The sequence below is a fragment of the Sminthopsis crassicaudata genome, chromosome 5 (genome assembly GCF_048593235.1).
Source record: "Sminthopsis crassicaudata isolate SCR6 chromosome 5, ASM4859323v1, whole genome shotgun sequence".
Classification (NCBI taxonomy): domain Eukaryota; kingdom Metazoa; phylum Chordata; class Mammalia; order Dasyuromorphia; family Dasyuridae; genus Sminthopsis; species Sminthopsis crassicaudata.
This window is the reverse complement of record NC_133621.1, coordinates 233,031,510-233,056,131: the sequence shown is the minus strand read 5'-3', so window position 1 is coordinate 233,056,131 and position 24,622 is coordinate 233,031,510. Positions and strand designations below refer to the sequence as shown.

Below are 24,622 nucleotides of genomic sequence, written 5' to 3'. Positions count from 1 at the left end.
ATAATTTAATCTTTAATCAAGCATTACAGAAATCCAAAGGTATGTTTAGATATTTTCTTTTTAATTAATATTTCAACCTCCTCATTAATTAATTTGCTTAATTCCATACCTCAGTTCATTAAATATTTTTTTATTAAGTAAACTGGAAAACTTCCTTTCCTAGCAGTAATTATTTTTTACATATTAAAATCCCTTAATATTTTTACATACATATTAAAATTGTTGAATATAATTTATTAACAAGTGAAATAAATGATAAATGTTTATAATATTGTGGCCATAAGAATGATCCTCTCTTCAGTCCTTATAAGAAATACTCTTTCCAGAATAGATTGTGTCTTCCAAATTCTCACAATTTTAACAGAATTCCCTTTTTAATTTTTCTTCATAACATAACAGTTAAGGAAATTGACCCGAGAGAAGTGTGTGTATTTTGTACTTCTCCAGCTCCAGCTCTAGACTTAGGGTCAGGAAGACTCAAGTTCAGAATTCAGCAGAGATACTAATTGCAAGACCCTGGAGTGACAGAATTATTATTTATTTTCCTGCCTCAGGTTCCTCATTTGTAAAATGAGAGGGTTTGGATCCCTTAAAAATAAACAAACAAGCAAACAAATAAATGAATGAATGAATGAATGAATGAATAAACCTTCCTCCCCCTAAGCTCATAACAAGATTTTATTAACTGACCTCAGACACTTAACACTCCAAATTGCTTTTCTAACAAACTCCATTTGGCTTTTAAAGATAGAAGAACACTATATCCTCTTCGAAAAAGCTTGACACATGCAGGCTTATTTGGACAGAAGTTGTGTCCTCCCAATAAAACAGAAGTCCCACGAGGACAGGAATGTCTTTGTATACTCACTGTCTAATAGCGTGTCAGACACCTAAGTAAGCGCTTTCTAAATGTTGATTAAGTAGCATTGGTAAACTCTTCCTTGACCAGGGAGCTGTCTACGCAGTTCATAGGTTGAAAGTAAACAATAGCATTCCATTTAAAGCCTTGGCAGTCTGCATTCCAACCACTCGGCATTCTAAATGCTACATTGCAGTCTACCTGGGAACGGGGCTCTGTGGGGATCGTGGGAAGGGAAAGGATTCTGCTAGGAGAATGGTGGTTTGAAGGAAAATGTTTGAATACGAAAGGATGGAGAGGGGAAGAGAGACAGATGGTGAGAGACTCCCTAGGAAGGCCAATTCTCTCCCGATTCATCCCTCCGGAAGGCGCCCAGTCAGAGAGCCTGACCGTTGCTAGGAGACGGAGACGCTACCTGGAATCTTAGTCTCTGTGGGTTTGGGGTGGCCAGGATCCTCGCCAAGCCCCAGCTCAGCTTTCTCTGAGCCCGTCCCCCACCCCGTGCTGGAATCCTAGCTACTCCTATTTGGAGCGTCTCCCGTTGCACCCTAGTTCTCTCGGGCAGCTGACCCGGCCGCAAGGGCAGCCATGCCGAGAAGGGGCAGGAGGGGTCCTAAGACCGAAGAGGAGAGGCTGCTGATGCTTCAGCATAAGTTACTGGCGGAGGAGGAGCAGCTCAGGAAGAAGGAGAGGCTCCTGAATCAGTTCTTAAAGGTAAGAGGGTCCTCCCGCTAAGCCCCTACGAGCCTGACCCATCCCGGGAGCGCTGTAGAGGAATCACTCATGCTGGGAGGAGCTTGACTACAAAGGAGAGAGCTCTGAATTTGGAGTACTAGAAGCCAAGCGCTCCTCTGAGCTAGTCACTTACCCTCTGGTCTTTGGTGACTTCAGTTAGATGGAGATGTTGAAAAGATAGCTACATTAACTCCTGGGGAGAAGGGAGGGTTGAGTATGGGAATAACTTACAATTTGTTAATACAGATCCCATCCCCACTATCTAATGAGGAGTCTGTGCTGCTAGCAGTCCAGGAAGTTCACTTCATAAAAAGCTGAGGAATCTAGATTGTCCCTCAGTGGAGATGGACTGTTTAATCACTTTTCCAACCGTGTCTGACTCTTTGTGACCCCTTTTGAGGTTTTATTGGCAAAGACATTGGAGTGGTTTTCTATTTTCTTCTCCAGGTCATTTTACAGAGGAGAAAACTGAGGCAAATTGAATTAAGTGACTAGCCCAAGGTTACACTTGGCTAGTAAGTGCCTGAGGCTGGATTTGAAATCTGGAAGATGAGTTTATTGATTCCAAGCGCAGGGGTCTATGGTCTTCACCATCTAGCCGCCTTTAACAATATCATCCCTTAATTCTTCTAGCCTCCTTGCTTCTCCAAAAACAGAGGGCATCGAGTCTCTAAAGAAAGCTGTTAGGATACTTGGAGATCATTTAGTTCAACATTTTTATTTCATATGTAACTCATGACCTAGCTACTGCCTCCAGCCTCCCAACCCAGGGCACTAGAAGGGCCACCCTAAAAGACCAATATTTCTTTTGGCTCCTTTCTCTCACCCAAGGCTTACTCCCAGAAAATCTCCAAACATGCACATTTAGATTTCCACCTACGTGAGTAACAGGGTCCCTAGCTACAAGCTCTCAAAGTCACATGAGTTGTCAGTATAAAACAGTTTTTATTTCACTTCACAAAAACATGAAGATGCAAAGGATTCCCAGTAACGCATGAATAAAAAACATATCCAAGTAGTTCCTCTTGGGAGTAACTCAGCTCGTAGTTACCATTGTTTTGATATTCCCACACAATCCTGACTAGTCCCTCAAAGATTTATAGTGAGGGCTTGGATCCCCCTGAAAAGCAAAATCACTTTGAGGCTGTTGAATGAGCAATACCTTTTCTTTTGGACCTAATAATAATTATCATTATTAATTATTAATTCTGGCACAGCTCTGAGTCTTGCCTTTGAAATCAGGGCCATCATGTGTTCAAATAATTCACTGTATAATATCAGGAATGGCAAAGTTTCCTGTCTTCACCAGAAGTTAGGGTTAAGGAAGATTTAGAGAATTGAAGTATCTTGTTCAAATGCCACAGGTAGTTTAAGTTTCACCTTTGTTCTCTGGTTTACTATTATCGGGCAAGTCCCACCCCTGCAAAAGTATTTCAGTGATGAACAAGAACTCCTGAACCCACAGCAAGTAGATGTAAGTTTATTTTATTTTGCGGTTCTCTGTGACATGCCTACATTGGATGTTCTATTTGTTTCCTCTTCACAGGACAAGCTGGCTAAGGAAGAACGAAATAGTGCCTTGAACCTTAATAAAATCAATACACAGTGGAGAACTGTTCTGAGAGAAGTCAAGGCCAAAGAACTCCAGAAAGATATCGAGATTCTTAGTCAAACATTTGAAAGAGTGGTGGATTGCAAAGATAGTGTGATCAAAGTAAGCTCTATTTCTGATGAAATTTTTAAAAGATGAGTTATAGTCTCTGCTTTTTTGTCTTTTGTTTTATTGGGGAAATTAGTTTTCTTTATTTCACTCAGGCTGAAAGTGTATTAGCCAATCAAGGGCCTAATTCCAACATTAACTTGGGCGAAAACTTTTGAGGTGGAAGATTGGGTGAGGTTGTTAAGGGCTTTAAAAGTTAAGTAGGGGGTTTTATATTTGATATGAATATATATTATGTATAAGATATATAAAGTATAAATATAAAAATATGTTTCTGGAGGTAATAGGGAGCCATTGGACTTTATTGAGTAGAGGTGGGGATGGAGTCATATGGTCAGACTTGTGATTTAGGAAAATCACTTTGATAGATAAGTGGAGGATAAATTGGATTGGGGAAAGACTTGATGCAGGGAGGCCAACCAGAAGGGTCTTATAGTAATCCATGTCAAAAAGGTAATAAGAATCCTGCAGAGGGGTAATAGAGAGGAGAAATAAATGAGAGATGTTATGAAATTTAAAAGATAAGAATTGGCACAGAGTGAATATATGGAGTGAGTTTGAGTAAAAAGTTAGGTATGAAACAGAGATTGGGAATCTCAGTGACTGGAATAATAGAAAAGTTGGGAAGAGGTGGAGGGTTTAGAAGAAAAAAAAAATTACATTTTGAAAAGTTTAGTTTGAGATACTCATTGGACTCCTACTTGGATGTCCAAAAGGCAATTGTTGATATGGAACTAGAACTCTGGAGAGTTATAAAGATATAAAGCTCTTGGGATATTCTTCATAAATAAGCTATTTAAACCTATCAGAGCTTATGAGATCTTCAAGTGATCTCCAAGTATAGAGGGAAAAAAGAGAAGAGGGACTAGGACAGAACCTTAAACCCACAATTAATGGGAAAGACTTGGATGAAGAACTAGCAAAAGAATTTAAGAAAGTTATCAGATAGGTATGAGGAGAATTGGGAGAAAAGAGTGACATGAAAATCTAGAGATAAGACAGTAGCTAGAAGGAAAGGGTGAACAACAACTTAACTGTAGTTGAGACATCAAAAAGGATGAATATTTACAAAAGACCATTAGTTGTGGCACTAAAGGGATCATCGGTAACTTTGGAGAGAGCAGTTTCTTTTGAATGATAAAATCAGAAGCTAGATTGCAGAAAGTTTAGAAAAATAAATGAAAAGAGAGGAACTGAATGTTCCCTAGTGTATACAGCTTTCTCAAGGTGTTTGGCTGAGAAGGGATAGAACAATAGCTCATGTTTATAGCCAGCATAGAAGGAGCCTGTAGAATGGGAAAGGGGGAATACCCAAAGTAAGAGACAGTAAGGAGGGTGGAGTGAGTGGGTGCTCTTCTTATGAAATATCAGTTGAGTGGAGAGATAATAGGGGAAGATGGTTGAAATAAGAAAAAAAGAGGGAGCTTTTAACAAATAATTTTTGTGAGGTTTTCTTTTTTGGTGAATTATGAATTAAAATATTCATCCAAGAGGATGGAGGAAGGGGATGCCAGGGAAAATTTGAGGATCAATGGAAAGGTTTGGAATAACTATTGTGGTAAACAGGATAGCAATTAGAGAGGTGTAAAAGAATCGCTTTGCAAAAAATCTTAAGAGGACTAAGGTTTGGCAAATTATTATTAGGACTAGGACAAGCAAGCAAGAGATATGAATGTGTACAGTTGAACTGAGGAGTAAAAATTCAAAAGAAAAATATGAAGCCTTTAGCTTCTTACATGGCAGAAGTTAAACTAACATTTTTTACAAGATGAACAACTTGGAAAGAATCAAGATGACTCAAACCCCATCAATTAAATAAACCAAGGCAACCAATTCTAATCTCTGAAAAATAATTAAGAATCTCAATCTGATGACACCAAGTTCTGAACAGTGAGAGTTTTTATAAAAGAAATAATAGAAAAGGATGATTCTGGGAAGAGTAGATCAATACATTTTAAATTTTCCAGATTTCCCCCCACAAATAGCACAAATTTGTGCCTCAGGTGCAACACAGAGACTCTAGCGTCCTCCTGACAACCTGAGAACACCTGAAGAAAGATCCCTGGACCATGCTTTAACCAGTGTGAAGTGTAAACAACTCCAGACTAGCTATGTAGAAACATCCAGTGGGGATCCTTGGGGTGAGCTGAGTTGGGTTGGTGCTCAAAAGGAACCACAAGAAGTTTTACCTCCCAGACTGCATGCTGAGTCAGGGATCTTAGTCTTGGAAGACTGAGGAAAACTGGGTGGATTAGAAAGACCATATTCATCTGTGGTGTAGAGACCTGCTCCAGGTGAGAATGAGCCAGCACTTCTGGTGAGAGCAGAAGCACGGGACAGGGACACTGCTGGCTGGGGGCACTTGTAGGAGGGTGGAGCCCTTGGTATGGGACCCAGATCAGAAGGGAGAACTGAAGTGAAGCTAGAGGCATCATTCCCCACCCTAAATCCAGGATTAGAGCGGCTTACACTAATACTTCTCATTAAAAAATAAAAATGAACAAAGAAGAAAGAATCCAACCATGGAAACTTACTATGGGAACAGAGAAGACCAGGATTCATCTTCAGCAAAGTGCAGTGAAATTTAAAAAAAAAAAAAAAAAAAAAAAAAAAAAAAGCCTCTTCTACCCCTTTCTTTCCAGAAAGAATTTATAGAATTTGAAAAAGACTTTAAAAATCAAATGAGAGAGATTTAGGAAAAACTTTAAAAAATAAATAAATAAACAAGAAGAACCATCCTAGAAAAAGAAGATTGTAGAAAAAAAAGGGGCAGCTAGGTGGCACAGTGGATAGAGCACCAGCCTTGAATTCAGGAGGACCCGAGTTCAAATGTGGTCTCAGACACGTAACACTTCCTGGCTGTGTGACCCTGGGCAAGTCAGTTAACCCCAGCCTCAGGGGAAAAAAAAAAAGTTAACCAACTAGAAAAGGAGATCTAGAATCTTAAAGAAGAAAATAGGGGTAGCTAGGTGGCACAGTGGATAGAGCACCAGCCTTGAATTCAGGAGGACCCGAGTTCAAACAGATTTGAAGACCAGATCTCAGACACTTAACACTTCCTAGTTGTGTGACCCTGGGCAAGTCACTTAACCCCAGCCTGGGGGGGGGGGGAGAAGAAAATAATTCTTTGAAAATTAGAATTGGTCAAAGGGAAACCAGAAGAGATCAAGAAATAACAAAGTAAAATATAAAGAATGAAAAATAGTACAGGATGTAAAATATAAGAAAAACAACAGATCTGGAAAATAGATCAAGAAGAAAAAATTAAAGAGAAATTGGACCACTTAAAAACTATAACCAAGAAAAAAAAACTTGACATAATGCAAGAAATAATTCAAAAAAATTCAAAAATCAAGTGATAAAACATGAGAGGAAAGTAGAAATAGAAAAAAATCTAACAATCAGATCTCAAAGCGATCATTTGTGAAAAACACATTGGAATATTATTGTCAAATTTTGAAACATCCAAATCAAAGAGAAAATATTGCAAGAAACAAACAAACAAATGATTCAAATATTCTGGAGCTATAATTAGAGTTATACAGGATCTATCAGAAGCCACAATAAAAGACCATAGGTCTTGAAATTATATATACTGGCAATCAAAAGAACTATGTCTGTGATCAAAAATAGCATATCCAGCAAAATTATCCATAATATTGAACCAAAACAAAAGGATATTCAACGAACTTTCAGATTTTCAGGACCTTGTCTCAACTAAACCCGAACTTAACAGAACATTTAGCATATAAGTACCAATATCAAAGATTAATTTCAAGGAACTCAACATGGACAAATCATTTATGGTTTTTTATGGAAATGAATACCATATGTTTAAAATTGACATCAGTAATTGAGTAGCTCAAAAGAAAGATTGGGTCAATGTTGAATATGATTTGATTCTAAAAAGCAAAACTGTCTAAGTAAAACTAAAAATAATAATTACAAATGAGGTGTAGGGGAAGAATAGACATAGAGGCATTTGAGGGGGAAGGAAGGTTCATAGATCTGAAAAGCTACTCACATTGGGAATGGGTTAAATAGGAAACACTATATATATACCATGAAGGGTCTAGATCCTCCAAAATCTATAAAGAAATAAGGGGAGAAAGTATAGGGTAAGATGGGGTATAGAAGCATTATGGTAGTGGGACAAGTTATGGAGATTAATGGGAAAGGAATAAAGGAATAAATGGAGGAGGGAGGAAAGGATTGGGGAAGAAGATAAGAAAGGGATCCTTGGGTGGGGGGCAGTTGAGCAATAGAAAGGCAAGCCAAAGAGCAGAATTAAAGAAGAAAAGTTAGCAGGGATAGGAAATAAGAGATGTATACAAACATTACAATAAGGATCAGGAATAGAATTTATTAGAAAAAACAAGTAGGGCTAGTAATCACTGATCTTAGACAAAATCAAACTTGAAGATTTGATGGAGAAAAATCTACATTATATGTCAGCCACATTAATATTGTTTTAGGTGCATATTTACATATGAATAAATATATATATGAATATATGTGGGTGTATATGCATGTAGGTATATGTATATGTGAGTGGGTGTGAATATATATGTATATATATATGTATATAGATAGATATGTATATATAAATATATCTCTGTTTAACTGTAGCCTGCTTGAGGGAGATGGGGAGAGGTTGAAAGAAAAAAAAAAGAATTAAGTAAAAAATACACAGTAGAGCACAAAAGAATAACTTACAAGGAAGCAAAGAAAAGATGGACACTCGTGAATATAATTTATTATTACATATGCTTTCTTGAAATGGAAATGTATTGTTATATATTTTGAATCCTCCCTGATGTTCTGTGGGACACATGACAATGTTTTGTTTTATTTTTCTTTTCTGTCTTTCCTTTTCTATTCTGTTTTTTCTTAATTCAATAAAATTTGTTCAGTAAAAAGGGGGAAAAGAAAAATTTTTTACAAATTGATAGTATAATCAAGTGAAATATTAGTGTATTTGTGAAGAAAAGTCTTTAGCAATGGCTTTTGTAGTCAAACATTTAAAGTTAATTATGAATTATTCTTATCTATTTTAATGCTCTTAAAAGATTATCTAACACATATCAGTAGTGCTAATTTATATACTTGAATTTAATAAAACTGTATTTATTTCTTTTAAAACAAAAAACAAAAAACAAAAAAAAAGGAAATAATAGACTACCACCTGCCTCTTCCAGGGCACCAATCTTTCTCTTTCAGGCCTTTGCTGTTTTGAGCCAACTTCATGGTGACATTTCATGTCTTAGGCATATGAGGGAGTTAGTTATACTGCATGGTCTCTGATATCCCTTATAATTCTCAAGTTAGGGATGTATGAATGATCTTTATCTGGTGATCCTAAAGTTAAGGCAGTTTTTGTGAGTAAAATTCTCTCCTTTTTTAAAAATTTATTTTATAATATAATTTTTTTGACAGTACATATACATGGGTAATTTTTTTTTACAACATTGTATTCATTTTCCAAATTTTCCCCTCCCTCGCTCTACTGCCTTCCCTAGATGACAGGCAATCCTATATATAATAAATGTTACAGTATATCCTAGATACAATATATGTGTGTAAAACCAAGTTTCTTGTTGCACGGTAAGAATTGGATTCCGAAGGTATAAGTAACCTGGGTAGAAAGACAATAGTGCAAACAATTTACCCTCCTTTCCCAGTGTTCCTTCTCTGGGTGTAGCTGTTTCTGTCCATCATTGATTAACTGGAACTGAATTGGATCTTTTCTATGTTGAAGATATCCACTTCTATTAGAATATATCTTCATACAATATCGTTGTTGAAGTGTATAATGATCTTCTGGTTCTGCTCATTTCACTTAGCATCAGATCATGTAAGTCTATGAGTAAAATTCTCAATTGCTCAGTAAACCTGCCAGGCATTTTTATACTCATGGTACACTCTCATTTGGAGAGAATCCCAATTCACACCAAATCTACCAGGCAAAGAGATTTCTTGAGGTTCATATCACAGTGGGTTAGTAGACTTTGTTAGATTTTCCTTGGATGCCACAAGTATGGGTAAGAAAAACTGTAAACCAATTAATAAGCATTTATTGAGTGCCTGCTATTTTCCAGGTAGGTTAAGTATACAAATGTAAAAAAGAATGAAATAATCCCAGCATGCAGGTGAGTCAGGTACATCTATCAATATATACAGAGTAAATACAGAGAATATATATGGAAAAAATGGGAAGTAGTTGAATATAATGTAATTTGGGAGGAAGTACACTAGGAGCTGGGGAAATTTGAAAAAACATCATATAGAAAGATAATGTTTGAAGGCTATTTTTACTTCAACTGAAATTATTCTTTCTAAATTTACCAGTAATCTCTTATTTGCCAAATCAGATGGTCTTTTTTCAGCACTAATCCTTCTTGACTTACTTAACTACATTGACATTGTTTACTACCCTCTCTTCCTGAAAATCCCCTCTAGTTTAGATTTTCATGACTTTACTCTATTGACATCTAAATACATTTATTCATTCTCTTCCTCAAGCTTCACTGTCATAGCATTGGACTACTTCAAACTGCATGTTCTAAAAACATCTTGAACTCAATATTTCTAAAACTTTCTCATCAAACCCTTCTCTTTCCCCAATTTCCCTATTTCTGCACCATCCTTCTGGTCTCTAAAGTTTATAATCTTGACATGATTATAGATTCTTCCCTTACCCCATATAGATATCTGGTGAGTCAACAAATCTTGCCATTTTGACCTTTATAACATCTATCTGACTCTTCTCCACTCACATAGCTATTTCCCTGGTTTAATCCTTTATCATCCATTCCTCTTAGATGATTGTAACAGCTGCTTATTAGTTCTTCCTGTTTCTTTGCACTCCAGTCTGCCCCACACACTGCTTACAGCTCAGGTGTTTTTCCTTAAGTACATAGCTGAACATGACTCCTTTATTGAACCAACTGCAGTGGTTTCCTATTGCCCCTAGGATAAAATATAAATTCTTCTATTTAGTTTTGAAATCTCTTCACAATTTGCCTCCAAACTACCTTTCCAGACTCCCCTTCCACACTCTGCAATCCAGCCCAACTGGCCTTTACATTTATCTCTATACTGTTCACTATGCTTGGAATGCACTTACTCCTTATCTCCACCTGTTAGTCTTTCTTTGCCTTTTAAGATGGATTTAGGTATAGTTTCCTGCATAAAACCTTTCTTAATCCTCCCAACTGCTATTGCCCTTACTATACTATATATAGTAGCTAAATTCAGTGTGTGTGTGTGTGTGTGTGTGTGTGTGTGTGTGTGTATGCACATGCACATACATACCTCACCATGGGTATCTGTGTACATGTGTATATGCATGTGAACACACACACACATATATATGTGCATGCATATATACATATATATATGTGTATATATATATATATATATATATATATATATATATATATATATACACATACGTATGACAGAATAGCATAGTGGATAGGACACTGGACTTGTAGTCAAGAAGTTCTGTTAAAAAAAAAAATCTGACCTCAGACATTTACTAGTTGTGTGACCTAGTCATTTAACCTCTTCAACTATTAATTTCCTTTTCTGTAAAATGGAAGTAATAATAGCACTTATTTCCCAGGGATGTTGTAAGGCTCAAACGAAATAATTTTGTAAAATGCTTCCAAACCTTAATAAGTACTATGTAAATATTATCAATATACAATATATATTTAACTTATGTGCATTATGTCCACAATGTTTACCGTACATTATGTACTTTATATGCACAAATTAAATACAAGGTGGTGTGTGATTTATTAATTTTATATTTATGATACTCATATTTTTAAATATAATTATTCTCTCCTCCCATTAGAAAGTGCATTCATTGTAAGGAGGCATTGTTTTAATAATTGTAATTATAGCCTAGTATAATATATAATTAATATCTGGTAAGCACTTAATAAATGCTTGTTGATTGGCAGATTTGTGTAAGTATATCTGTCTGTCTCTCTTTCTGTCTTTCTTTTTCTCTTTCCTTTCCCTTTTTTATCTCCTCCTCCTTCTACTCCCCCCCCTTGCCAATATCTCTCTTTCTCTCTCTCTCTCTGTGTATATATATATTGGATTCCGAAGGTATAAGTAACCTGGGTAGAAAGACAATAGTGCAAACAATTTATCCTCCTTTCCCAGTGTTCCTTCTCTGGGTGTAGCTGTTTCTGTCCATCATTGATTAACTGGAACTGAATTGGATCTTCTCTATGTTAAAGATATTCACTTCAATTAGAATATATCTTCATACAATATCGTACAATATATATATATATATATATATATATGTGAGGTGGTATCAGGATGATAACTGGCTATTTCTCCTCCAGTCTTTAGCTAAGGACCTGATTGAGGCTGAAGACCAGTATGCACATGCCCTACAGGGCCACTTGAACAATATGGATCAGCTCCTGGCTCTGCAGAGAAGCCGACTTGCCAACTTGGAGGACTGTTATAATGAAGAACTGGAAGCTCTCACCAAGGAATTTGAAACAGAAAAGTAGAGTCCGAGAGAGGGGACTGGGTGGGTGGGTTGGAGGGTGAAGTTTGGGGCTGGAGGGAAGCAGGCAGAGAGAATGGATGTGAAGGAATAAAAATACTGAGAAGCTGGGGCCAAGAGTGGCCTGTGATAGGTAATGGGAGACCTGGGGAGGTCCAGCACAATTATAAGAACTTTCTGGGACAGACCAAATCTGAAGCTCCTTTGAACTCAGATCTTTTGGACTCCAGGCCCAGATCTTGGTGTCCAGGGGCAAAACCTAAGGAAAAAGATAACGTAGTAAAGGAGATTATAAGGAGTACTCAGAACTACTAAAAGACTAGTAGAGCACTATTGGGGGACTAGACAGAAATCAGGGCCCCCCATTTTTTACAAAAAAATTTGTGGGCCTCCCACTTTTCATAAAAGTCTTCATGGCTCATATTTTTAAATAAAATTAATAAGTTATACAAATTTTATAACAAATATCTTAAAGACACAGTAAACATAATCTAATTATTGATAACTTCATTTGTGTTTTCCTATTTCTAACTTATAAAAATTGCCAGAAAAGATTATTAGTGTAATAAGTAGACTTGCTTTTAATGCAAAGTTTCTTAAAACAAGACATGCTAAAACTGAAAATATGAATTAGCTTTGAAAAATGATTCAGAGCATATTCCAGCTGAATGTGGACACTCTGGGTCTGGAGAACTATAGATGTCAGACTTCCCTGATGGTCAGTTTTGCTGAATTGTGGTATTTATTTTTTGAGATCTCTGAAAGGGGAACTCCTTTTTACCCATGGCCAAAACCTCAAATACTTGTTTTTATTATCTTTTTAAAAAAGTATTAACTATACTTGTTTCAATAGATAAGACCAAAATGTATCACATTGTTTGTAGAAAGGAGAGGGATGAGGGCCATCCCTGTGACTTCATTGATATGGGGGACTGTTAGGCAAAGAAATTCCCCTCTACTTTTGCAATTTATGCCTTAGGTTTGCTTTGAGTACTGAAAGTTTGTCCCTGGCTCAGAGCAACTTAGCCAATATATGTCAGGGGCAAGATTTGAATCCAGATCATCCAAGCTTCTATTCAAATGACTCTGGAAGAGGAAATGAGGTTGAAGACTTTGCACAACTCTGCCTCACTTAAATCCAATTCATTTGCAAGTTGTGACATCACCCTCCTGATATCATTGGTCCTTTTTGAGAATGAAAGGCAAACAACAACCATCTCTCCATGATGACAATAATAGGGGGGAAAAATTCTAAATGGCCAGTGAACTCTGATCAAGAGGTGAGATAATACAGGGACAGAATGTAATATACCTTTTCTCTCCCTACCTCTCCCTCCTTTAACAAGCATCCATCTCACCCATGACTGGGGGAAGGGAAGAGGGGGGAGAAGGTAAAGTACAGTAAATATACATAGTCAATCAAAACAAATCTCCCCAGTGGCCATGATAAAAAATGCATGGTTCACTCTATAGATCTAGTCTATACTTTCTCCATCAGGAAGGAGGCAGCATTGTAAAACATCTGTCCTCTGTACTCATGGTTGTTCATTTACAATATTGTTGATAAAATATAAATTGTTTTCCTGGTTTTGCTTACTTCACTCTGCATCACTTCAAAGTGATGCTCACCACACTATTCTCTCTCTCTGTTTTGTTTGTCATTTCTTTTTCATGATTTTTCCCTTTTATTTTGATTTTTCTCACACATTCACAACATGACTACTATGGAAATATGCTTAAACTGATTGCACATGTATAATCTGTATCAGATTGCTTGCTGTTTGGGGAAGGGGGAGCTAAGGGAAAGAGAGAGAAAAAATTTGGGTAAAAATTATCAAAATGAATGTTGAAAACTCTCTTTACATGTAATTGGAAAAATAAAATACATGTATTATCTCCCCTGACCTATTAAAATGCAAACAATTCATCCTTATAAAATCTTTTTCTCTTTCTAATATTTACCTTTTAATATTTCTTGTATGCATTTAAAATTTTCTATTCAGTTCTAGACTTTTCATACAATACTTGGAAGTCTTCTATTTCATTAAAGATTAATTTTCCCCCCTCTAAGATTCCACTCAGTTTGGCTGGGTAAGTTGTTCTTGGGTATAAGACCTTGTCTTCTGTATTTTGGAATATTTTATTCCTCAGATTTACATATCTTGTCCTGATCCCTCTCCTAATCTCTAGATTCTTATTTTCAACTGCCTATTGAACATCTTGAACTAGATATTCTGTAGACCAAGAGTTTTTAAATATTTTCCACTCTTGACTCCTTTTCACTTGAGAAATTTTTGTGTGACCCTGTGTATATATGCTTATAAAATAGGTATGCAAATCAAACATTTGCTGGTAACAAATAATTTTTTAAAATTTCAATAGTATTTAATTTTTTCAATTACATGTAAAGATAGATTTCAACATTCATTTTTTTTCTTTTTTTAAGTTTTCTTTTTCCAAATACATGCAAAAATAGTTTTCAACATTCACTTCTGCAAAACCTTGTGTTCCAAATTTTTCTCTCTCTCCCTCCCTTCCCTTCCCTAAGACAGCTAGCAATTCAATATATGTTAAACGTGTAATTCTTCTAAACATATTTCCTCTACATTCAATTTTGTAAGATTTTGAGTTCCATTTTTTTCTCCCTTCCTCTCTTACCTTCCCCTTCCTCAATACAGCAAGTTATCTGACAGTTTAAATTTATGCAATCCTTTTAAATACTTTTCCATATTTGCCATATTGTACAAGAAAAATCAGACCAAAAGGGAAAAATCCACAAGAAAGAATAACAGACAAAAAAAGATGATAATACTATGTTTCAATCTATACTCCATAGTTCTCTTTCTGGATACAGATAGCATTTTCCATCCCAAGTCTATTGGAATTGTCTTGAATCACCTCATTGTTGAAAAGAGCCAATTCCATCACAGTTGATCACATGGTCTTGTTACTGTGTACAATGTTCTCTTGATTCTGCTCACTTCATTCAACATTAATTCATGCAAGTCTTCTTTCATCATTTCTTTCTTTTTTTTCTTTCTTTTTTTGCTGAGGCAATTGGGGTTAAGTGGGGTTAAGCCCAGGGTTACACAGCTAGGAAGTGTTAAGCATCTGAGGTCAGATTTGAACTCAGTCAGGGATGGTGCTCTATACACTACACTACATAACTGCCCCTGCTCATCATTTCTTATGGAATAATAATATCTCATTATATTCATATGCCATAACTTATCCAACCATTCCCCAACTGATGGATAGCCACTCAATTTTAAATTTCTTGCCACTACAAAAAGAGCAGCTAATAAACATTTTTGTACATGTGGGTTCTTTTCCTCTTTTATGATCTCTTTGGGATACAAACCCAGTAGTGACCCTGTTGGATCAAAAGGTATATAACCCTTAAGGCATAGTTTCCCCAGAATGATTGGATCTGATAATAAAACATAAAGAAATTTATTTTAAAACAATTCTTTGAATGAGATTATAAATAAATTAGAACATAGAATTATCTTTCACACCTGTGGAGGAGGAAGGAATTTGTGACCAAAGAAGAACTAGAGATCATTAGTGATCACAAAATAGAACGTTTTGATTATGTCAAGTTAAAAAGTTTCTGCACAAACAATACTAATGCAAACAAGATTAGAAGGGAAGCAACAAATTGGGAAAACATTTTTACAGTTAAAGGTTCTGATAAAGGCCTCATCTCCAAAATATACAGAGAATTGACTCAAATTTATAAGAAATCAAGCCATTCTCCAATTGATAAATGGTCATAGGATTTGAACAGACAATTTTCAGATGATGAAATTGAAACTATTTCTACTCATATGAAAAGGAAATGGTCATTTATTACCCATGCATATGTTTTGTCAATAAAAAGCTGTAATTAAAAAAAAATCAAGCCAATAAATGTCATCCAATTTCCAGGGGGGCGAGGAACATATACATGGATAATTTTTCAACATTAACCCTTGCAAAACCTTGTGTTCCAATCCCCCCCTTTGCCCACCTCCTCCTATAGATGACAAATAATCCAATATATGTTAAACATGGTAAAAATATATGATATGAATTGATCATTGTATAATCTTGTTGTTGTGTACAAGCTGCTGGCCTAGTCAGATATCTGGGTGCTGAGTCAGCATTGGTGATCCCCCAGGGAGACTTTGAGCCACCTGCCTAAGAGGCAGAGTCCAAGATTAGATCTGAGCCTCTTCCCTTTGCTGGCCTTTCCCTTTGCTGGCCTAACTCTGGGTTCTGAATACTGAGTCTGAGATTCCAGCCCAATCCCTGTTCCAGTAACTTGCCTGTAGGTCCATTTTGAGATCTTGGGCTAAAATGATAACCCAATGTAATTTTTTCATTACTTTTTCTTGGCTGTTCTGTGTCTCTCTCTCTCTTTCTTTCTCTCTCTCTCTCTCTCTCTCTCTCTCTCTCTCTCTCTCTCTCTCTCTCTCTCTCTCTTGGGCTTAATAGCATTTTATTTTTCAATTATATGTGAAGATAATTTTCAACATTCATGTTTTTAAGATTTTGAGTTCCAAAATTTTTTCTTCCTCCCTTTCCTTACCACCTCCCTCTCCAACACAGCAATCAATCTGATATAGGTTATTGTAATCATTTAATAAAAATTGTAAACATATTTCCATACTAGTCATGTAAAAGAAAAATCAGAACAAAAGGAAAACCACCAGAAAGAAAAAAAAACAAACAAAGGTGAAAATACTACGCATCAATCTAGTCTGAATAGTTCTCTCTCTAGATAACAGATGACATTGTCTTGAATCACCACATTGTGGAAGAGAATTAGGTCCATCACAGTTGATCATCACATAATCTTGTTACTGTATATACAATGTTCTCCTGGTTTTGCTCATTTCACTCAGCATCCGTTCATATAAGTCTTTTCAGGCTTTTCTGAAAACAGCCTGTTAATCATTTCTCATAGAACAATAATATTTCATTACATTCATATACCATAATTTATTCAATTCAGCCATTCCTCAATTGATTTCTAATTCTTTCTCACTACAAAGAGGGCTGCTACAAACATTTATACACATGTGGGTCATTTTCTCTCTTTTGTGATCTCTTTGGGATAAAGACCCAGTAATGGCACTGCTAGATCAAAGGTTACACACAGTTTTATATAGCCCTTTGGGCAGAGTTCCAAATTGTTCTCTAGAATGGCTGAATCAGTTCACAACTCCAACAACAATGCATTAGTGTTCCAGTTTTCCCACATCCTCTTCAACATTTATTATTATCTTTTCCTATCTTCTTAGCCAATCTGAGAGGTGTGGCATGATACCTGAGTTGTTTTAATATGCATTTCTCTAACCAATGATAATTTAGAGCATTTTTTCATGTGTCATATATTTTTCTACCGGCAAAAAATGTCACTATGTCGATTGATTTGATTAAACTATTTAACCTTAAAAAAAAAAATTTTAAAAAAAAGGATTTGGAAGTGGGGTAGGGTAACATTTTAGGAAATAGATGAAGCACAGTACATTTATGTGCCACAATTTGTTTAGCTATTCCTCAGTCTGTAGTATTTTACTTTTATCCCCCTGATCTTTTGCTAGAACCATTTTTCATTGAGATTTTTAAAAAAGGATCACAAGAGAGCTATACTCCTATAGGACTTAAAATTTAGTAATCCTTGGCTCCTTCAACAAAATTCATATTTAATAAATCACCAAGACTTATTAATTCCTCCTTTGCAGTGGTTTTCCATTCTGTATTTTTCTTTTCATGAACAAAATCTCAGCTTTTATTCATGCCTCATCCCATGCCTAAACTATTGATTGCCATAGCCTCTTGGCCTCCCTGCCTCCAACCTCCATCCTGCTTGTGGTCACTAATCTAATCTTCCAAAGGCAATACTTGGATTGTATTACTTCCCTCCTCAAAGACTTGCAAGTTTAACTGAGCACTAAACCAGCTTTTCAAGGTCATCTGCAATCTGGCCCCATTTACATTTCCAACCTTATCTCCCAGCATTCCCTCACAAGAACCTTATGTTCTAGTCAGTCTTGATTATTTAACACTTTGTTCTTGTTTCTCCCTCTGCCTGAAGTAATTCTTCTCTCCCTATTTTTAGGTTTCGACCCAGGCCCAGACCTCAAAATCTAGCTAAAAGGCCAGTTCTTCCATAATCTGGGCCATGCTCCAGCCAGAAATTATTACTTCCGCCTCTGCACTGCTTGAAGCACCCACTCATATTGTCTCATACTGTAAATGTCTGCCATTAAACTGTTAACTCTTCGAGGTCAGAGAGCACCTTGGATATCATTCTATTCTCATGTATCTAGCACAGTTATTTTCTTAGTTTGACAGTCATTTTCTTAGTCTGAATGAATAACCTGGTGTATATAAGGACAGGAAAGTTGAATAAATGACCCCTTGGAAAACTTCTCTGGACTATATTTCTGTCTAAATTTACTAAATCTTGCCCTGAGTCTCCTTTTTGGTACTCCCTACATCATTTGATCCTTCCTTTTCTCTGTAAATCCCACAGGAAGATGATCATAGACCTTCATGAGAAAGAGATGCGCTTCCTTCAAGATGTTTACCTGGCCATGGAGCAGAACTTCCAAGACGCTGAATATGAAGCGAAGTTGGAGTTCCAAAGCATGTGGGATGACCTCAAAAATAAGGTAGAATAAATAGGCAGGCAAGTGGGAAGGAATTAGGAGAGCAGCTTACCTAAGCCAATTTCTTTGGTCCTAAACTTTGAATAAATACTTCAAGTATCCACAGAGTGATAATCAGTTCTGCTATTGCTCCTATATGTAATCCTGCATTGGCATTTATTATACTATATACTATGCTATAGTATATAATATGCAATATATTTGTTATTTTGAAGAACTAGATGAAAGGGAAGTTCAAGGTCTTTATTCTTGCAATAGGGTGACAAATGTGAGTAGTCAATCGTAAATATTTGTTGAGTGCTTGCTAAGTGTTAGGCACTAAACATGGGGGATACAAAGAAAGACCAACTAACCCTTCCCCAAACAAAAAACAAAACAAAACAAAACACCTCCCCTTCTCCCCCCAAAATCCCGGAGTTCAGACAGTATGTTGCTATGTATAAAAAAGCTACATACAGCATAAATTGGAAGTAATCACAAATGGAAGACACTAGAATTAAGGGAGATCAGGAAAGACTTCTTATAGAAGGTGGGATTTGAGCTGGGACTTGAAGGAAAACAAATCAGGAAGAAAAGATGAGAAGGACAAAGTTAAGGGTTAAATCACATTAGCAGAATTTTAAAACTGTGAGAGGAATGGATTATTAGAAATAATTTTTTCAAGACTCCTTTTACAAATGAGGAAACAAAGGGCCCCGAAAATTAGTATATTTATCCAGTTTTACATAGTTGATGATGGCAACTGCAACTAATGCTAATAAAGGAAATCGGAGGTAGGATGCGGAGTTGTTAGATAAAATGCAAGATTTGGAACAGGGAAGATCAAGGTTTCAATACTTCCTATGACACACTAGCTTTGTGGCTTAAACTCCTAGGCCTCTATTTTCTCATCTGCAAAAAGGGACAACTTTACAATGAGGCTGAAGTGGGGAAATACCATATAATTCAAAATTCAAGTATTATATTGTATTTTATAAGTGTCAAGTTAATACTTGAAGAAAGTGAGCATTAATAGTTTGTATGAAGTGCTATTTATTTCTGGGCCATTTCTTAGAACCTGGAGGAGAAGCACTTTCTAAGAATGCAGTTAGAAAGTACAGTGGAAGATCTGTGGAGAAGGTTCCAGGAAGCACTCAAGAATTACACTGATGCCACAGAAGATCGGAAGCTAGCCTTTGAGTCCTTGAAGGTGAAGGATGAAAAGAGCTCCAAAGAGATAGAGATGCAAATGAAAAAACTGCAGAAAATACAGGTGGGCACTGTTAGCCAGAAATTCCCAATCTGTGTATGTGACACCTCATTCCTATCCAATAATTTAAAAGGTGTCAATGCCCTTTTTTTTCTTTTGATGAGGCAATTGGAGTTAAATTACTGAGGTAAGATTTTAACTCAGATTCTCCTCACTTTAGGACAGGTACTTTATCCATTGTGCCATCTAGTTGCCCCAAGAATGTGAAATCTGGAAGAGACCTCAGTGGCTATCTAGGCCAAGCCACACACAAAGCAGTTGCCCAGCCTTTGCTTGGAGACCTTCAAGGAGGGAGCCCACCACTCTGAAAGCCACCTGTTCCCCATTGGGATTAATTAGCTTTGTTGTTAGGACAATTTTTCTGATATCAATCAAGCTTTTACCTTTGCCAAGTAACCTTTGCAACTTCCATCTTAAAACAAACATAGATATCATACATATTTCAAGTCCTCTTTTCTCCAGGTTGAACATGCCCAATTTTTCACATGACTTAAGTCCAAGGCTTTTGCCATCCTGGGGTTACTTTCATCTTGACCTCTCTCTAGTTTATAAATATTCTTTTTTTTCCCCAGTTTCATTTTTTAAAATAACTCTTTATTGACAGAACATATGCTTGGGTAATTTTTTACAACATTATCCCTTGCACTCACTTCTCTTCTGACTTTTTCCTTCCCTCCCTCCACCCCGTCCCCTAGATGGCAAGCAGTTTTGTACATATTAATTATGTTATAGTATATCCTAGATATAGTATATGTGTGCAGAATCGAACAATTCTCTTGTTGCACAGGAAGAAAAACAAAAATGCAAGTAATCCACATTCATTTCCCAGTGTTCCTTCTCTGGGTGTTGCTGATTCTATCACTGATCAATTGGAACTGAGTTAAAACTTCTCTTTGTCGAAGATATCCACTTCCATCAGAATACATCCTCATACAGTATCATTGTTGAAGTGTATAATAATCTCCTGGTTCTGCTCATTTCACTCAGCATCAGTTGATGTAAGTCTCTCCAAGTCTCTCTGTATTCATCCTGTTGGTCATTTTTTACAGAACAATAATATTCCATAACATTCATATACCATAATTTACCCAACCATTCTCCAGTTGATGGACATCCATTCATCTTCCAGTTTCTAGCCACTACAAAAAGGGCTGCCACAAACATTTTGGCACATACAGGTCCCTTATAAATGTTCTTTTAAATCAAGGGGTCCAGAACGGAACCCACTACCCTAGATTAGGTCTTGATGGTGTATAGCAGGATTACCACTCCTTTTCCCAGAAGCTATGCCTCTTCTAATGCAGCCCAAGACTGCATTAGCTTTTTCCATAGCCACACTATCCTATTGACTCCTATCGAGCTTGCAGTTAAATCCTTTCTTTAGAATAATTTTTAGATCTTAGGTGTATTTTTTTTTTTTACATTTAAGAGTAAAACTTTATATTTATCTGTCGAACTTAAACTTAATGGATTCAGCCCAAAGTTCTTAAATTTGTATCATTTCCTTAGAACTATTTATTTCCTTCATTTGTAAAGAAGAAAATGTTAAATTTCAGTTAGTGGTTAGTAAAAATAACTTTCATCATTATTTCCCCATCCGATTCCTTGAAATCTATCTCCACCTTGGGGATTCATGTATTAGTTTAAAAGCCCCTATTTGGGTCTATCAACATTTTTTTTTTTTAAACAAATTTCTGTCATCCATTAATTGTTCCTTCTGGCATCTGAAAATTTGATGAGTATATCATACAATGCCTTTATCTAAATCATTTACAAAAATATTAAACAGTACACTCCACTAGACTTCCTACTAGATATATACTGATAATTGAACTATTAACACTTCCCTTAGAATCCAATCATCAAGTTTTGAATCTATCTGATTGTGTGATCTTCTAGTCCACATCTCTCTATCTTCCCCCAAAAAGCAGAATGAGACTCTTTAACAAAACTTTTGTGAAATCTGGATAAACTATGTCCATATCCTTCTTTCTCCAATAGTGTAATAATCCTGCCCAAAAAAGGAAATGAGGCTAATCTGGTATGGCTTGTTCCTGAAAAGGTGATACTTGCTCTTTAAAAACAATGTTTCCCTTTTAGGATAGTCACCAATCACTTTAAATGATCTTTTCAAGAATTTTTTATGTCAAGTTCAATTTTTTGATTCAAGTTCACTGGCTTACAGTGTGCAGACTTGGGATGTTTGCCATTGTTTCCCATTGTCTGTGATCTTTCAAGACTAAATCAATCAATCTCAACTTTTGGGTCTTTTAGGTTTGAGTCACATAACTTAAAGTCACTAAGGGCAGTAAGAATTCTTTTCTGATAAAACTTCCTTATCAGTTCAAGGTAGTCTTTCTGGATAGAAAATTTCTAGCATAAAGATCCAAACTCCTTTGCAGAGAAAACAGAAGCAAAATAATAATTGAGCAGCTCTGCTTTTTCTCTTTTGTCAATAGTCATTGTTAGATCCATCCCAAGCAATAGTTCTGTCCCTTCTTCAATCTTTTTTGTCCGGTATAATTTTAAAAGGCCATTTGTTGTTCATGGGTTCCCTCGACAACCACAGTGCATCCTTAGAACTTTTGACAATTTTTCAGGACCATATCACACTCTTTAACATCTTTCGTTATCTGGCCTTGCTTACTTTTTCTGGTCGTTTCTTTTTACAATCTAAGTTGATTGGTGAATTCTCAGTGTATCTGTATTGGACTCTTCAGACAAATTTCATGTTTCCTACCCATTAAAATTTGTATCTTCAGAATTTCATTCTTGAGTATCTCCTATTCCTCCTGACTATAGGTTAATTTATCCTGAAACATTTTGGTTCATGGAATTCCACGTCTTTCCTTTGAACCCACTGAAATCTGCTTGTTTGAAATCTAGGACACAAGTCATTATCTCAGAATAGGAGAGTGTCACACTATACCCAGCTTTCCTTTCCTTTGTCACAAACTCTAAGATGGAAATCACTTCCCTTTGAGGTTCCTATCATTTCTGCCTCAGCAACTGGCACCTCTCTGTTAGTGAAAATCAGATTCAAAAAGGTTTCCCATATCCCTGAGGCAGCTTAGGAAGTTATGAGATACTCTGCTTTTGAGGCAGAGAGAGCTGTAGAAGATGTCTGGGTCACCAAAATTCCCTGTCATGACAGTATCATCTCCCACGCTAAGTTCGCAGTCTGTTTCCTAAACTTGTCATTAATTTTTCTTCCTGCCCAGGTAAACTGTAGTGTACTGCAATGATAAAATCACTTGTATTTTTCCTTTGGCTTTTATCCAAATACTCTGGTGTACTCCTTTGGTGTGTTTCATCACAAGATCTTCTTAAAAAAAACAAACAACAAAACAAAGCTCTTCTACCACTTTTTTAAACTCTCTTATTTAACAGAATAGCTTTTCTTTGAATAAGGTATCCTGCTCATGGTTATGTGGCAACTAGGGAGCTCAGTGGATAAAATGCTGGGTCTGGAATCAGGCTTAAATCTGGGTAAGTCATTTAAACTGTTTGCCTTGGTGCACTGGAAAAGGAAATGGCAAACCCCCCACTCCAATATCTTTGCCAAGAAACCCCCATGGATAGTATAATCTGTTGCTTCCTGAATAACAACCAGTCTCCTCAAACTCCCATTATTGGTTCTCATTTCTGTCATCAGAACTGTGATCAGGTATTCTCCAGGGTCTGGAGATTGGGATCTCTCTCCTCTAACCTGTTTTTCTTGAGGTACAAAATGAGGGATGTTCTAGCTTTTGAGATTTTGATCCACTCTGTTAACTAGGACTCTATTGCTATCCTGCGGGGTAAAATCTCGATGCATACCCGTGAGAATGAGGAACAAAACCAATATATCCGGGAAGACAAAGACCTAGTCCACAAGCAACTTCTAAAACTCAAACAACAAATGAATCTAGCCCGGGCAGAGGCTCGGCGAAGCCTGGCCAAACTGACATGGGAGAGTAACATTGCCCTCAAAGCCCTGAAAAAAATTGTTGATAAGGTAGGGACAGAATGGGACTACCTAACCAACTTCACCCATCCCCCTTTTGTTTTTTCCCATGTAGCCTTTATCATTCCTCCCTCTCCCAACATTTTGGTTTTCTACTCCATGTTTGTGATTGTCAGAAGTATTTCCCTGGCCCCTTTTCTTAATTCTTTGTTTCTTCCCTCTATTTTGTAGGGAGAGCTCATCCTCAGACTTGCTGAAATATGTAGGAAATTTGAAACTGAGGAAGAGAAAGTCCTTCCCTTCTATTCCTCAATGTTGACACCTGAAGAACTGCAGGAAGTGGAGGAAAATGATCAGGAGGAACCTACAATGGAACTGGCTAAGGTTAGGTAGTGGGAGAGGGCCAGAAGGGAAGAAGGGGTGAGGAGGATTCTGGTCCATGGTCTTAGAATTCACACTGCTTTTCTCCCTCTCTGCCCCAAACTCCCAGTTAATGAAAAACTACACAGCCTTGGAGAATTTCTGGAAAAGGTATAACAAGGTAAAGCTGGAGCAATTAAGCCTACAAAAGAAACGAGCCCAATTAATGGAAACCAATGAGAAGCTGAGGAATTTGCTCAAGCAGTATCTGGATAATATCTCAGTGAGTGATGAAGTGCTGAGCCAGCTTAATCCACTTTTTATCGTCAATCAACGCAGCAACATCCCCCCTACCAAAAGAGACAGCTCACAAAAGCCACCTACCTACAACATCATCGAAGCTGCCCATGTAGTATCCCACATACCCTCATCAATGATGTGAGGGAACCAGCCTCTCCCTAACCCCCAAATACTTTCCCTTAGTTTATAGAGCCTTGATATTAAAGGTTTCCATGAAGATGTTGGGTATGTCATAGCTTTGGGTTTCTTGTG

General features: G+C 36.7%; 1 protein-coding gene across 1 annotated transcript; it reads left to right on the top strand.

Annotated features, from left to right (window-relative positions):
• Window positions 1-1,027: 1,027 nt before the first annotated feature.
• On the top strand, window positions 1,028-24,591 carry DRC2 (dynein regulatory complex subunit 2). Its single transcript, XM_074270501.1, has 8 exons — window positions 1,028-1,573; window positions 3,141-3,308; window positions 11,684-11,853; window positions 18,380-18,518; window positions 19,570-19,767; window positions 23,543-23,761; window positions 23,942-24,094; window positions 24,201-24,591. Exons 1-8 carry the CDS (start codon window positions 1,448-1,450, stop codon window positions 24,510-24,512), a joined length of 1,485 nt encoding a protein of 494 aa, XP_074126602.1. The 5' UTR covers window positions 1,028-1,447; the 3' UTR covers window positions 24,513-24,591.
• Window positions 24,592-24,622: the final 31 nt, after the last annotated feature.

What these genes read in the sequence shown, in the direction of transcription:
- DRC2 (XM_074270501.1), top strand. Translation starts at nt 1,448, where the DNA reads ATGCCGAGAAGGGGCAGGAGGGGTCCTAAGACCGAAGAGGAGAGGCTG. An exon ending in GCAAAGATAGTGTGATCAAA is followed by an intron (nt 3,309 to 11,683) that starts GTAAGCTCTATT and finishes TTTCTCCTCCAG; the next exon opens with TCTTTAGCTAAGGACCTGAT. An exon ending in AAAAACTGCAGAAAATACAG is followed by an intron (nt 19,768 to 23,542) that starts GTGGGCACTGTT and finishes TCTGTTAACTAG; the next exon opens with GACTCTATTGCTATCCTGCG.